The sequence below is a fragment of the Maylandia zebra genome, linkage group LG3 (genome assembly GCF_041146795.1).
Source record: "Maylandia zebra isolate NMK-2024a linkage group LG3, Mzebra_GT3a, whole genome shotgun sequence".
Taxonomy (NCBI): Eukaryota; Metazoa; Chordata; class Actinopteri; order Cichliformes; family Cichlidae; genus Maylandia; species Maylandia zebra.
In genome coordinates, this window is record NC_135169.1 from 38,466,872 (window position 1) to 38,482,270 (window position 15,399).

The window sequence follows — 15,399 nt, forward strand, 5'->3', positions numbered from 1 at the left end:
CCTGAAACTAATAAATATATGTACAATATATAATAGTGTATGAATTTCTGGATGTGTATACTAAATATTTTCCTACGTGTGTGTGTGTGTGTGTGTGTGTGTGTGTGTGTGTGTGTGTGTGTACACATTTTTACAAATTAAATAGTAAAAAAAAAAAAAAAAAAAAAAAAAAATAATAATAATAATAGTAATAATAAAATATATAAAATATACAGAGTTGAATATGTGCAAAACAAGTGGCATTTATATACAGTGTGGAGTGCATAATGTTGAAGTTCCAGTAGTGAAGCTGAGGTGTCTATGAAGTGTTCAGCAGTCTGATGGCCTGATGGAAGAAGCTGTCTCTCAGTCTGCTGGTACGGGACCGGATGCTGCAGAACCTCCTTCCTGATGGAAGCAGTCTGAACAGTTTATGGCTGGGGTGACTGGAGTCCTTGATGATCCTCCCCGCTTTCCTCAGGCACCGCTTCCTGTAGATGTCTTGGAGGGAGGGAAGCTCACCTCCAATTATCCGTTCAGAGCACCGCACTACTCGCTGGAGAGCTTTGCAGTTGTAGGCGGTGCTGTTGCCATACCAGGTGGTGATGCATCCAGTGAGGATGCTCTCAATGGCACAGTGATAGAAGGTCCTGAGGATGCGGGGGCTCATGCCAAATCTTTTCAGTCTCCTGAGAAAGAAGAGGCGCTGCTGCGCCTTCTTCACTGTTTTGTTTGTGTGTACTGACCACGTAAGATCTTCAGCCAGATGTACTCCAAGGAACCGGAAGCTGCTCACTCTCTCCACAGCAGCGCCGTTGATGGTGATGGGGGTGTGTACTTCTCTGCACCTCCGGAAGTCCACTATCAGCTCCTTTGTCTTTGCGACGTTGAGGGTGAGATGGTTGTCTTGACACCAGTGGGTCAGGGCACTGACCTCCTCCCTGTAAGTTGTCTCATCACCGTTGGTGATAAGACCCACCACTGTAGTGTCGTCCGCAAACTTCACAATGATGTTGGAGCTGTTAGTGGCTGTGCAGTCGTAGGTGTAGAGTGAGTACAGGAGAGGGCTCAGTACACACCCCTGTGGAGCACCAGTGTTCAGTGTGATGGGGGATGAGGTGATGCTGCCCAGTCTGACCACCTGGCGTCTGTCAGACAGGAAAGCTAAGGATCCAGCTGCAGAGGGAGCTGCTCAGTCCTAGATCCTGCAGTTTCCTGTCCAGCTTTGAGGGAACGATGGTATTGAATGCTGAGCTGTAATCTACAAACAGCATTCTCACATACGTGTCTCTCTTCTCCAGGTGTGACAGGGCAGTGTGTAGTGTCAGGGCTATGGCATCATCAGTGGACCTGTTGTGGCGGTATGCAAACTGTAGAGGGTCCAGTGAGTCGGGTAGTGCAGAGCAGATGAAGTCCCTGACCAGCTTCTCGAAGCATTTGCTCACGATGGGGGTCAGGGCTACAGGTCGCCAGTCGTTCAATGAGGAGATGGTGGAGGATTTGGGTACAGGGACGATGGTGGCCATTTTGAAGCAGGCTGGGACTACAGACAGAGAGAGGGAAAGGTTGAAGATGTGTGTGAACACTCCAGCCAGCTGAGCCGCGCATGACTTGAGGACGCGGCCGGGAATCCCGTCCGGACCAGTAGCTTTGCGTGCGTTCACCTTCCTGAAGCACTTCCGCACATCCTCCTCAGACACAGTGTGCGCATTGACGTCATCCGCGGTGCGCACACTGTCCGGTCTCATGGTGTTCGCTGCGTCGAATCTAGCGTAGAATACGTTTAGATCCTCACACAGAGAGGTTGTGGTCTGCGGTGTGCTGGTTTTCCCTCTAAAGTCTGTGATCGTGTTTAGTCCCTGCCACATACTCCGAGGGTTGTCAAACTGTTGCTCCACCCTGTCCCTGTACTCATGTTTGGCTGCTTTGATCGTCTTCCGGAGTTGGTAATGTGCATGTTTGTAGTCCGATGTGTTCGCGGAGGCAAAGGCGGTGTTCCGTGCCGCGCGAACATCTCCGTTAATCCAGGGTTTTTGATTTGGGAAGGATTTAACTGTTCTGGATGGGACGACATCTTCCACGCATTTCCTGATAAATCCACAGACTGAGTCTGTGTATTCATCAATGTCTCTGGCGGCCACGTGAAACATTTCCCAGTCCGCGTGATCAAAACAGTCCCGCAGCGCAGACTCCGATTGGTCCGTCCAACAGTGCACCGCCCTCCGGGTTGGTGCTTCCTGTTTCAGCTTCTGCCTGTAGGCGGGCAGGAGCAGGATGGAGCAGTGATCTGATTGGCCAAATGGGGCGCAGGGGAGGGCTTTGTACGCATCCCGGAAAGAGGTGTAACAGTGGTCGAGTAGCCGGTTTCCACGTGTGTTAAAAAGGATGTGTTGATGGAGTTTTGGTGAGACTTTCTTCAGGTTTCCCTTATTAAAGTCTCCGGCTGTGATAAACGCTGCCTCTGGGTGTGCGGTTTCCTCGCTGCTGATCGCGCTGTACAGTTCCCTGAGTGCACGGTCAGTGTCGGCTTGTGGGGGAATGTAAACAGCCGTAATAATCACTGCTGTAAATTCCCTCGGTAGCCAGAATGGCCGGCACTTAATCATCAGGTACTCCAGGTCCGGTGAGCAGAAGGATTTGACCGGGTGCACGTTCGCATAATCACACCAGCTGTTGTTGATCATGAAACACACACCACCGCCTCTGCTTTTCCCAGTAAGATCCTGTGACCTGTCCGCGCGGTGCACAGAGAACCCCGGCAGTTGTATTGCGGAGTCCGGTACTTTGTCCGATAGTCAGGTTTCTGTGAGGCAGATCACGCAGCAGTCCCGCATCTCTCGCTGGAATGAGATCCGTGCCCGAAGCTCGCACAACTTGTTCTCCAGAGACTGCATATTAGCCAGTAATAAACTGGGTAACGGTGGTCTGTTAGTGCGCCGTCTCAGTCGAACCAGAACGCCAGATCTTCTCCCTCTGCGTCGGCGTTTGCGGCCTCCAGGGCCAGAGAACAAAGGCGTCTCAGGTGAGATGAATGGGGGGTCTGCAAACGGAGCGTCCGTGTTGCAAAACTTGAACTCCGGAAAGTTATAAGAAAGACCGTCTTTTATGTCCAGTAAGGTTTGTCGGTCGTACACAAGGAGACAAGTGCTGCTCGTGAAAAAATAAAGGAAAAGTAAAATTAAACACAGAAGAAAGCCGTTGCTTGGGGGAGCTCGCGACGAGGCTGCCATACTCGGCGCCATCTTGAGTTAAATCCATAATTAAATTCAGAATCCTGCTCCTCGCATGCAAGGTCTTGAATAATTAGGCTCCATCTTGACCTTACAGTACCATATGACCCCAGGAGAGCACTTCACTCTCAGACTGCAGGCTTACTTGTTGTTCCTGGAGTATTTAAAAGTAGAATGGGGGGGAGCCATCATCTTCTGTGGAACCATCTTCCAGTTTGGATTTGAGGAGACAAACTGCAAGCTCTCTACTTTTAAGATTAGGATTAAAACATTCCTTTTTGATAAGCATATAGATGGGGCTGGATCCCTTTGTTACGCTGCAACACGTCTAGGCTGCTGTTGAATTCCCATGATACATTGAGTATTTCTTCTTCAGTTCCACTCATTCTGTGGTTACAAGTTACTATTATCTCTGGCTCTCTTCTACAGCACCTTGTTGTTCTTTCTCCCTCCAGTCACCCCAACAGATCATGGCAGATGACCGCTGCTTGCTGAGCCTCTTACTGCTGGAGGTTCTTGTTAAAAAGGAGTTTTTCCTTCCCACTGTCGGGAAAACACTTGCTCATAGGGGCTCATGTGAAATCTGGGATTTTCTCTGTTTTCTTTGTATTATTGTAGGGGTTTTACCTTACAATATAAAGTGCCTTGAGGAAACTACTGTTGTGACTTGGCGATACATGAATAAAACGGAATTGAAATTTAATTTAATTTAATTTAATTGAGAGACCAATCTGCAAACCTTGCCTTTTTTTAATTAAAGCTCCTGACCTCAAAGTTTCTTGATCAACTTTCTCTTTACCCACCCAAACCGTTAGACGTCACAGGAGACTGTTTTCATTTCTCATAAATTTTGTATTCTGTTCATTATGATTTTTCTTACAGAAAATGTGTAAAAAAAAAAAGAAGAAAAAAAAAAAAGAAAAGAAATCTCGCAGAATACAGAAATGGAAAATTATAAAAATACACTTTGTATAAATAAGAAAAGTGACTGTGCTTTTATGGGACACCTACTACTTTTTACACTCTTACATCTAATATGTGATATATACTGTGTATTTCATATATATATATATATATATATATATATATATATATATACATACACATACATACATACACGTGTGTGTGTGTGCGCACGCGTGTGTGCGTGCGCGTGTGTGTGTATATAAACCCAGCTTTACAGTGATTTAGAAAATAATGGATGAGTTGTGGATAATTTTCTTAAAAATTTAAAAACTTTGTGCATTTTGACCTTTTTTCCCCAGTACGAAAAAGAACAGTTAACAGACATGAAGGCAGAGACACACTTACAAGCAAGTGACCTGGACCTAAACAGGCCAGTGTTTTCTCTGTATTATTGTAGGATCCTTACAATAAAAGTACCTTAACATTATAACATAAAGCACCTTGATGTGACTATTGTTGTAGCTTGGCACTATATAATGAGCTCAACTGCGTAAAGTTCTAAGCCTCTACACTACAGGCCCACCCACAGGATATATTTAAAGCTTTTGTTCATGCATTCTTAGGTCAGATTTGCTGTAGATGATTAAATTAACTGGGTGGTTAAAGTCTGTGTCATTCTTTTCAGGCCAGATTCATTCTAGATAATCACATGGCTTGGGTTTCTAATGTCATTATTTTCTTTTCTTTTTTTAATACATTTCAGTGAAAGAGTTTGTGTTCCGCTGGCCATTGACATGGAAACCAGCACAGATGCTATTGCTAGTTTGACAGAAGCCATAACAAGAGAACCAGGGGGGAAACAGTGCTGGGATTGATCTTGTGGCATGCTCCACTTGAAGCTGTAGTTGTAGATAATGCAGTTGTAGTTGTGGAAGCTGTAGGTGCAGCAGTAGTGGAATTGGCAGTAGTTGGTGCAACAGTCGTGACATTGATGGGAACTATAAAATATTTTTCAGAAGTAGATTAATATGTATTTATGTACAGACTAAAATAATTTCTTTGTCCTTGATTAACTCCAAAATAAATTTCGTTTGCATTTTCAAATACTCACCAGAAGTTACTGATATTGTGTCAGGAACTATGGCAATGCTGAAATTGCTGCTGGAACTGTTAATAGCCTGTTTCAAAATTTGAACAATAGTAGTATCATTTGGGACTTGTGCATTGGGTGCTGTTTGATTGAACACAAGCTCCACCTCTGCCTCAGTTCTATCCACTCGTGTTTGGACTCTAACAAGACTGCCATGAAAGAAAGTGAGTCAGATGTTAGATAATAATGGCAGATTATTGAATGGTTTAACTATGTTACATGATACATTTAACATTAAAATTAAATTAAAAATAATAATTTAGAGGAAAGTAACTTAATTACTGTTAAAAAATTTTTTTTTACCTGAACCGAATGACAATGGCACGGATGAAGAAAGGAAATTTTGGTTTGTAGATTCTATCACACTGCAAAAAATTAACACAAAAAGAAAATTTAAACATGGTGAAACAACTTAAAAATTACATTGTCTAAAAATGCCTATTTAAATGAAAGAAAATGTATGCTTTCAGATTTGTTCTCTAGATAAAGTGTCAGTCAATAAAAGATATATTAAGTTGAAATATTACTCACCGTCTCTTCAACTCGTCTTTTGCGATCTTGATATACACTGCTGGTGGGGTCTGTGAGTTCAGGTACATATGGTTCAAGGAACTGTAGAAACAGAAAAACTTGGACAGGTGCAGTCGGAGCTTTTGTAGTTGTGGTAGTTGTTGGAGAAGATGTTGTTGTTGTTGCAGCTGATGTAGTAGTTGATGGTGTTGTGTTTGTTATTGGGGTAACTGTGGTAGTTGTTGGAGCAGATGTTGGTTTTGTTGCAGCAGATGTAGTTGATGGTGTTGTGTTTGTTGTTGGGGTAACTGTGGTAGTTGTTGGGATCACTGTGGTAGATTTAAAATGAGGACAAAATGGACATAAAACATTTAACTAAGTCCCTCTAAAACCTTTGAGACTTTTTGATCAAACATAACGAAATAGTACTCACATGTGGAACTGACAGTGATGGAGGCCCTTTCGATGTCAAAGCCTGTCACGTTTGAGGCTTGACTGATCAAAACACTTCTAATTTCAGTGTCATTTGGAACAGATGAGTTTAAAAAATGAAGTTCTATGGTGTTGATGACTGATCCTTGCCTGTAAATGCAGACACAAAAATGATAGTTTTGAATATTTAGGGCGTTAGGTCACTGCTCTTAACATTATATGTCAAAATAGTGAAATTACCTGAAGCTCACAACGGCCAAGGAGACAAAGGAGGAAGGGAACGAGTTTTTGTAAGCAGGTTCAATCTGCAGACACAAAGCAGATTTCCTTAAAACAATGTCTATCTGTTTCTTAATGTACACAAACAGACGAATTTTATATCAATTGTAAACTTTACAGTAAGACAGAAGACTAATTAAAGGGCAAATCAAAGAACATGACCTCTATAGTGAGTAGCAATGATGGTTCAGTACAAAAAAAAAGTACTTGCTCTATCAATTTTGTATATTCCTGATGTCTAATGTTTTCACCTCTCTCTCTAGATCAGCAATCTGCAATTCATTTTTTAAACATTTATTTCACTGAGTATTTGGTGTTTTAATGTCTATTCTGTTTACAGAGCACACAGCATTCATTCTGCTTTCCACAAAGAGGGGAGCAGATTTGCCTCGAACGATGGAAAAAACTAATTACATACCTAATAAATGCTATATATTAGTGGGAAAAGTAAACGATTACCTGTGTCTTTATAGATACAGATCGGTCTTTAAAAGCATCAGATGATGAATTCGACAAGTCCTTGGTAAAATTGCTTTGAAGGGATCTGAAAACAACATATCTGGTGGTTGTTGTTGTCAGAGTAGCCGTGGTTGTTGTTGTGGGATGAGCCGTGGTGGTCGTCGGTGGGGCAGTGGTGGTTGCTCTCGGGGGAGCTGTTGTGGTGGTGGTCGGTGGGGCAGTGGTAATTGTTGTTGTCAGAGGAGCCGTGGTGGTGGTGGTCGGTGGGGCAGTGGTAATTGTTGTTGTCGGAGGAGCCGTGGTAGTGGTGGTCGGTGGGGCAGTGGTGGTTGTTGTAATAGCTGTGGCGATTGTTGGAAGAATCGTAGTGGTGGAGGTCGGTGGGGTAGTGGTGGTTGTTGTCAGGGGAGTTGTTGAGGTGGTGGTCGGTGGGACAGTGTTGGTAGTTGTCGGAGAAGCTGTGGTGGTGGTGGTCGGTGGGGCAGTGGTGGCTGTTGTTGGAGAAGCCGTGGTGGTGGTGGTTGGTGGGGCAGTGGTGGTTGTTGTCGGAGGAGCCGTGGTGGTGGTCGGTGGGGAAGTGGTGGTTGTTGTGGTAGGAACCGTGGTGGTGGTCGGTGGGGCAGTGGTGGTTGTTGTCGGGGAAGCTGTTGTGGTGGTGTTCGGTGGCGCAGTGGTTATTGTTGTCATAGCTTTGGTTGTTGTTGGAGGAATCGTAGTGGTGGTGGTCAGTGGGGAGGTGGTGGTTGTTGTTGGAGAAGCCGTGGTGGTGGTGGTCGGTGGGGCTGTGGTGGTGGTCGGTGAGGCAGTGGTGGTTGTTGTGGGAGTAGCCGTGTTTGTGGTGGTTGTTGGTGGGGCAGTGGTGGTTGTTGTTGGAGGAGCCGTGGTTGTTGTTGTCGGTGGGTAAGTGGTGGTTGTTGTGAGAGGAGCCGTGGTAGAGGTTGTTTGTGGGGCAGTGGTAATTGTTGTCGGAGGAGCTGTGGTGGTGGTGGTTGTTGGTGGGGCAGTGGTGGTTGTTGTCGGAGGAGCTGTGGTTGTTGTTGTCGGTGGGTAAGTGGTGGTTGTTGTGAGAGGAGCCGTGGTGGTGGTTGTTTGTGGGGCTGTGGTAATTGTTGTCGGAGGAGCTGTGGTGGTGGTGGTTGTCGGTGGGGCAGTGGTGGTTGCTGTAATAGCTGTGGCGGTTGTTGGAAGAATCGTAGTGGTGGTTGTCGGTGGGGCAGTGGTGGTTGTTGTCAGAGGAGCCGTGGTGGTGGTTGTCGGTGGGGCAGTGGTGGTTGTTGTCAGGGGAGCTGTTGAGGTGGTGGTCGGTGGGACAGTGTTGGTAGTTGTGGTAGGAACCGTGGTGGTGGTCGGTGGGGCAGTCGTGGTTGTTGGGGTAGGAACTGTGGTGGTGGTCGGTGGGGCAGTGGTGGTTGTTGTCATAGCTGTGCTGATTGTTTGAGGAATTGTAGTGGTGGTGGTTGGTGGGGCAGTGGTGGTTGGTGTCGGAGGACCCGTGGTTGTGGTCGGTGGGGCAGTGGTGGATGGTGTGGGAGGACCCGTGGTTGGGGTCGGTGGGGCAGTGGTGGTTGGTGTGGGAGGACCCGTGGTTTTGGTCGGTGGGGCAGTGGTGGTTGTTGTCATAGTTGTGGTGGTTGTTGGAGGAATCGTAGTGGTTGTAGTCAGTGGGGCCGTGGTAGTGGTGGTGATCGGTGAGGCAGTGGTGGTTGTTGTTGGAGGAGCCGTGATGGTGGTGGTCGGTGGGGCAGTGGTGGTTGTCGGTGGGGCAGTGGTGGTGGTTGTGGTCGGTGGGGCAGTGGTGGTTGTTGTCGGGGGAGCCGTGATGGTGATCGGTGGGGCAGTGGTGGTTGTTGTCGCGGGAACTGTTGTGGTGGTTGGTGGGGCAGTGGTGGTTGTTGTGGGAGGAGCCATGGTAGTGGTGGTCGGTGGCGCAGTGGTTATTGTTGTCATAGCTTTGGTTGTTGTTGGAGGAATCGTAGTGGTGGTGATCAGTGGGGAAGTGGTGGTTGTTGTCGGAGGAGCCGTGGTGGTGGTGGTCGGTGGGGCAGTGGTGGTTGTTGTGGGAGGAGCCGTGGTGGTCGGTGGGGCAGTGGTGGTTGTTGTCGGGGAAGCTGTTGTGGTGGTGGTCGGTGGGGCAGTGGTGGTTGTTGTCGGAGGAGCCGTGGTAGTGGTGGTCGGTGGCGCAGTGGTTATTGTTGTCATAGCTTTGGTTGTTGTTGGAGGAGTCGTAGTGGTGGTGGTCAGTGGGGAAGTGGTGGTTGTTGTTGGAGAAGCCGTGGTGGTGGTGGTCGGTGGGGGAATGGTGGTTGTTGTGGGAGGAGACGTGTTTGTGGTGGTTGTTGGTGGGGCAGTGGTGGTTGTTGTCGGAGGAGCCGTGGTTGTTGTTGTCGGTGGGTAAGTGGTAGTTGTTGTGCGAGGACCCGTGGTGGTGGTTGTTTGTGGGGCTGTGGTGGTTGTTGTAAGAGGAGCCGTGGAAGTTGTGGTTGGTGGTGGAGTGGTGATTGTTGTGGGAGGAGCCGTGGTTGTGGTCGGTGGGGAAGTGGTGGTTGTTGCGGGAGGAGCCGTGGTTGTGGTCGGTGGGGCAGTGGTGGTTGTTGTCATAGTTGTGGTGGTTGTTGGAGGAATCGTAGTGGTTGTAGTCAGTGGGGCAGTGGTAGTGGTGGTGATCGGTGAGGCAGTGGTGGTTGTTGTTGGAGGAGCCGTGATGGTGGTTGTCGGTGGGGCAGTGGTGGTTGTTGTCATAGCTGTGGTTGTTGTTGGAGGAATTGTAGTGGTGGTGGTCGGTGGGGCAGTGGTGGTTGTTGTCGGAGGAGCCATGGTGGTGGTGGTCGGTGGGGCAGTGGTGCTTGTTGTGGGAGGAGCCGTGGTAGTGATGGTCGGTGGGGCAGTGGTGGTTGTCGTGGGAGGACCCGTGGTAGTGGTTGTCGGTGGGGCAGTGGTGGTTGTCGTGGGAGGACCCGTGGTGGTGGTCGGTGGGGCAGTGGTGGTTGTTGTGGGAAGAGACGTGGTGGTGGTCGGTGGGGCAGTGGTGGTTGTTGTTGGAGGAGCCGTGGTGGTGGTGGTCGGTGGAGCAGTGGTGGATGTTGTCGGTGGGGCAGTGGTGGTTGTTGTGGGAGGAGCCGTGGTGGTGGTCGGTGGGGCAGTGGTGGTTGTTGCGGGAGGAGCCGTGGTTGTGGTCGGTGGGGCAGTGGTGGTTGTTGTCATAGTTGTGGTGGTTGTTGGAGGAATCGTAGTGGTTGTAGTCAGTGGGGCCGTGGTAGTGGTGGTGATCGGTGAGGCAGTGGTGGTTGTTGTGGGAGGAGCCGTGGTGGTGGTCGGTGGGGCAGTGGTGGTTGTTGCGGGAGGAGCCGTGGTTGTGGTGGTGGTCGGTGAGGCAGTGGTGGTTGTTGTTGGAGGAGCCGTGATGGTGGTTGTCGGTGGGGCAGTGGTGGTTGTTGTCATAGCTGTGGTTGTTGTTGGAGGAATCGTAGTGGTGGTGGTCAGTGGGGCAGTGGTGGTTGTTGTCTGGTGAGCCGTTGTGGTTGTGGGTGGGGCAGTGGTGCTTGTTGTGGGAGGAGCCGTGGTTGTGGTCGGTTGGGCAGTGGTGGTTGTTGTCGGAGGAGCCGTGGTTGTGGTCGGTGGGGCAGTGGTGGTTGTCGTCGGAGGAGCAGTGGTAGTGGTGGTCGGTGGGGCAGTGGTGGTTGTCGTGGGAGGACCCGTGGTAGTGGTTGTCAGTGGGGCAGTGGTGGTTGTTGTGGGAGGACCCGTGGTGGTGGTCGGTGGGGCAGTGGTGGTTGTTGTGGGAGGAGACGTGGTGGTGGCTGGTGGGGCAGTGGTGGTTGTCGTCGGAGGAGCCGTGGAGGTTGTTGTCGGTGGGGCAGTTGTGGTTGTTGTGGGAGGAGCCATGGTGGTTGGTGGGGCAGTGGTGGTTGTTGTGGGAGGGGCCGTGATGGTGGTTGTCGGTGGGGCAGTGGTAGTTGTTGTCGTCGGAGCCGTGTTGGTGGTGGTCGGAGGGGCTCTGGTGGTTGTCGTCGGAGGAGACGTGGTAGTTGTGGTCGGTGGAGCAGTGGTGGATGTTGTGGGAGGATCCATGGCGGTGGTCGGTGGGGCAGTGGTGGTTGTTGTGGGAGGACCCGTGGTAGTGGTGGTCGGTGGGGCAGTGGTGGTTGTTGTGGGAGGAACCGTTGTGGTTGTTGTCGGAGGAGCCGTGGTAGTGGTGGTCGGTGGCCCAGTGGTGATTGTTGTGGGAGGATCCATGGCGGTGGTCGGTGGGGGAGTGGTGGTTGTTGTGGGAGGACCCGTGGTAGTGGTGGTCGGTGGGGCAGTGGTAGTTGTTGTGGGAGGAGCCGTGGAGGTTGTTGTCGGTGGGGCAGTTGTGGTTGTTGTGGGAGGAGCCGTGGTTGGTGGGGCAGTGGTGGTTGTTGTGGGAGGGGCCGTGGTGGTGGTTGTCGGTGGGGCAGTGGTAGTTGTTGTCGTCGGAGCCGTGGTAGAGGTGGTCGGTGGGGCACTGGTGGTTGTCGTCGGAGGAGCCGTGGTAGTGGTGGTCGGTGGAGCAGTGGTGGATGTTGTCGGTGGGGCAGTGGTGGTTGCTGTGGGAGGAACCGTGGTGGTAATTGTCGGTGGCGGAATGGTGGTTGTTGTGGGAGGAGCCGTGGTGGTTGTCGGAGGGGCAGTGGTAGTTGTTGTCATAGTTGTGGTGGTTGTTGGAGGAATCGTAGTGGTTGTAGTCGGTGGGGCGGTGGTTGTTGTTGTCGGAGGAGCCGTGGTGGTGGTTGTCGGTGGGGCAGTGGTGGTTGTTGTGGGAGTAGCCGTGGTGGTGGTCGGTTGGGCAGTGCTGGTTGTTGTAATAGCTGTGGTGGTTGTTGGAGGAATCGTAGTGGTGGTGGTCGGTGGGGTAGTGGTGGTTGTTGTTGGAGGAGCCGTGGAGGTTGTTGTCGGTGGGGCAGCCGTGGTTGTTGTGGGAGGAGCCGTGGCGGTGGTCCGTGGGGCAGTGGTGGTTGTTGTGGGAGGAGCCGTGGCGGTGGTCGTTGGGGAAGTGGTGGTTGTTGTGGGAGGAGCCGTGGTGGTGGTCGGTGGGGCAGTGGTTGTCGTTGTCGGAGGAGCCGTGGTGGTGGTTGTCGGTGGGGCAGTGGTGGTTGTTGTCGGAGGAGCCGTGGTGGTGGTCGGTGGGGCTGTGGTGGTTGTTGTGGGAGAAGCCGTGGTGGTGGTCGGTGGGGCAGTTGTGGTTATTGTGGGAGGAACCGTGGCGGTGGTCGGTGGGGCAGTGGTGGTTGTTGTGGGAGGAGCCATGGTGGTTGTTGCTGGGGCATTTGTGGTTGTTGTCATAGTTGTGGTGGTTGTTGGAGGAATCGTAGTGGTGGTTGTCGGTGGGGCAGTGCTAGTTGTTGTCGGAGGATCCGTGGAAGTGGTGCTCGGTGGCGCAGTGGTGATTGTTGTCAGAGGAGCCGTGGTGGTGGTCGGTTGGGCAGTGGTGGTTGTTGTCGGGGGAGCCGTGGAGGTTGTTGTCGGTTGGGCAGTTGTGGTTGTTGTGGGAGGAGCCATGGTTGGTGGGGCAGTGGTGGTTGTCGTTGGAGGACCCGTGGTGGTGGTCGGTTGGGTAGTGGTGGTTGGTGTCGGAGGACTCGTGGAGGTTGTTGTCGGTGGGGCAGTGGTGGTTGTTGTCGGAGGAGCCGTGGTGGTGGTGGTCGGTGGGGCACTGGTGGTTGTCGTCGGAGGACCCGTGGTAGTGGTGGTCTGTTGGGCAGTGGTGCTTGTTGTCGTCGGAGGAGCCGTGGTGGTGGTCGGTGGGGCAGTGATGGTTGTTGTGGGACGAGCCGTGGTGGTGGTCGGTGGGGTAGTGGTGGTTGTTGTGGGAGGAGCGTTGGTGGTGGTCGGTGGGGCAGTGGTGGTTGTTGTGGTAGGAGCCGTGGTGGTGGTGGTGGTCTGTGAGGCAGTGGTGGTTGTTGTCGGAGGAGCCGTGGTGGTGGTTGTCGGTTGGGCAGTGGTGGTTGTTGTGGGAGGGACCGTTGTAGTTTTTGTCGGTGGGGCAGTGGTGGTTGTTGTCGGGGGAGCCGTGGAGGTTGTTGTCGGTGGGGCAGTTGTGGTTGTTGTGGGAGGAGCCATGGTTGGTGGGGCAGTGGTGGTTGTCGTTGGAGGACCCGTGGTGGTGGTCGGTTGGGTAGTGGTGGTTGGTGTCGGAGGACTCGTGGAGGTTGTTGTCGGTGGGGCAGTGGTGGTTGTTGTCGGAGGAGCCGTGGTGGTGGTGGTCGGTGGGGCACTGGTGGTTGTCGTCGGAGGACCCGTGGTAGTGGTGGTCTGTTGGGCAGTGGTGCTTGTTGTCGTCGGAGGAGCCGTGGTGGTGGTCGGTGGGGCAGTGATGGTTGTTGTGGGAGGAGCGTTGGTGGTGGTCGGTGGGGCAGTGGTGGTTGTTGTGGTAGGAGCCGTGGTGGTGGTGGTGGTCTGTGAGGCAGTGGTGGTTGTTGTCGGAGGAGCCGTGGTGGTGGTTGTCGGTTGGGCAGTGGTGGTTGTTGTGGGAGGGACCGTTGTAGTTTTTGTCGGTGGGGCAGTGGTAGTTGTTGTGGGAGGAGCCGTGGTGGTGGTCGGTGGGGTAGTGGTGCTTGTTGTGGGAGGAGCCGTGGTAGTTGTGGTCGGTGGCCCAGTGGTGATTGTTGTAATAGCTGTGGTGGTTGTTGGAGGAATCGTAGTGGTGGTGGTCGGTGGGTTAGTGGTGGCTGTTGTAGGAGGAGCCGTGTAGGTTGTTGTCGGTGGGGCAGCCGTGTTTGTTGTCGGAGGAGCCGTGGTGGTCATCGGTGGGGCAGTGGTGGTTGTTGTGGGAGGAACCGCGGTGGTGGTGGTCGTTGGGGCAGTGGTTGTTGTTGTAATAGCATTGGTGGTTGTTGGAGGAATCGTAGTGGTGCTAGTCGGTGGGGCAATGGTGACTGTTGTCGGAGGAGCCGTGGCTGTTGTTGTCGGTGGGGCAGTCGTGGTTGTTGTGGGAGGAGCCGTGGTAGTGGTCGTTGGGGCAGTCGTGGTTGTTGTGGGAGGAGCCGTGGTAGTGGTCGTTGGGGCAGGGGTGGTTGTTGTAGGAGGAGCCATTGTGGTGGTGGTCGTTGGGGCAGTGGTGGTTGTTGTGGGAGGTGACGTGGTGGTGGTGGTCGGTGAAGCAGTGGTGGTTGTTGTTGGAGGTGGCGTGCTCGTCATTGCTCCTGTCCCCGTAGCTGTAGGAGATAAGTTCACATACTCTTAAATATGAATGTATGTATTTATTAAGTACAATTTTTAAATTCCTTTTTCATCAAATTACTCTGAGTTACCATTCCCAAATGAATCCTTAATGTACTATAACTTCCTAATGCAAAAATGCCATGAATTCATTCCAACATCTGTTTTTAGAACAATTTTCACCCTTACCTGAAAACATCAATATAATTTATACAATAGAACATTTTTAGTTTGATGGTGATTTTAGTAGACAAAGTTGAATGGCTTAGACACAAATTGAGCTTCAGTTTGGGGAAAGCCTAGGAGGGGATTGATCCCCATGTATTAATGAGAAGTGAAGAAGTGAAAGCTGTAACGGCCTGGAGGTTCAGCTGGTCGCTGATCAGCTGTTTCTCTCTCTATCTCTCTCTCGCCAGGGAGGAACTGATTACAGGTTCACGCCCTTGGCCCACACCCTCGGAGGAAGAAACACCGGTGCCTCATTAGTGTGGCTAGCATTTAAGCCAGGAATCAACGGCTGTTCTTCGCTGGATCGTTGTGTGAATCGCGTCAGTGAAAGTCGAGCGTCTAGCCAGTGTTTTTCCGTATAGTTGTGTGTTAGAAACTAACAAGCGTTTCTTTGTGCGCAGACCCTCTGGACTGTTTTCCCTAGTGTTCCCTGAGCGGCGAGTGTTCGAGGAGAGAGATTGGATTAGTTTGTGGATTGCTTGGAGAAAGACGTGAGCTCGTGTGTGGATTGTTTGGAGAGAAATGAGAGTGTTCCCCTGGATTTCTCCTGGAGCCCTGCCCCGCTCACCTTTTGTCTGTAGCACTGCCCCGCACCATTTGTATATATACTTGTTGGACATTGTACGTTTATAAATTCTCTTGTGTGCATCAATCCCCGGAGTCCAGCATGTGAGTCCACCTTGTACACTGTGACAAAAGCATTACAAAAGGGGAGGGAGGGTGGGGCACTAAAATGAGAACAAACTGCTTTTAGAACTGGGGAATCATACATAGATAAAAACTGGAAAGAGCGTGTTTGGAGGCATGGGCCCGCTCCTGAAATTCAGATACTTTATCCCCAACAAAAGCATCCATGAGCAGTCAGGCTGGATCCTTCATATCTGTTCATGTCTTTTCAGTATAATCACTGTGCTAATTGCCACTCTTTGTGCTGGTTTTTATTTTTGCTTTGCATTTATACATAAATGATATATCATATATGTTCTCATTGGGATAGTGATTTGGTTGGTGTGTGGGAATAGAGCCTATAGGTTTATATTGTTAAATGTT

The 15,399-nt window shown here is 50.8% G+C and overlaps 1 protein-coding gene across 1 annotated transcript; it reads right to left on the bottom strand.

The window, feature by feature from the left end:
* Positions 1 to 6,292: 6,292 nt before the first annotated feature.
* Positions 6,293 to 14,946, bottom strand: LOC112430839 (uncharacterized). The gene is made up of 6 exons (XM_076882238.1): positions 14,918 to 14,946; positions 13,818 to 14,117; positions 12,341 to 13,577; positions 6,946 to 12,298; positions 6,448 to 6,512; positions 6,293 to 6,357 (listed from the first exon to the last, which is right to left on the bottom strand). The coding sequence occupies exons 1-4, from the start codon at positions 14,944 to 14,946 to the stop codon at positions 6,983 to 6,985; spliced, it is 6,882 nt and encodes a 2,293-aa protein (XP_076738353.1). The 3' UTR covers positions 6,293 to 6,357; positions 6,448 to 6,512; positions 6,946 to 6,982.
* Positions 14,947 to 15,399: the final 453 nt, after the last annotated feature.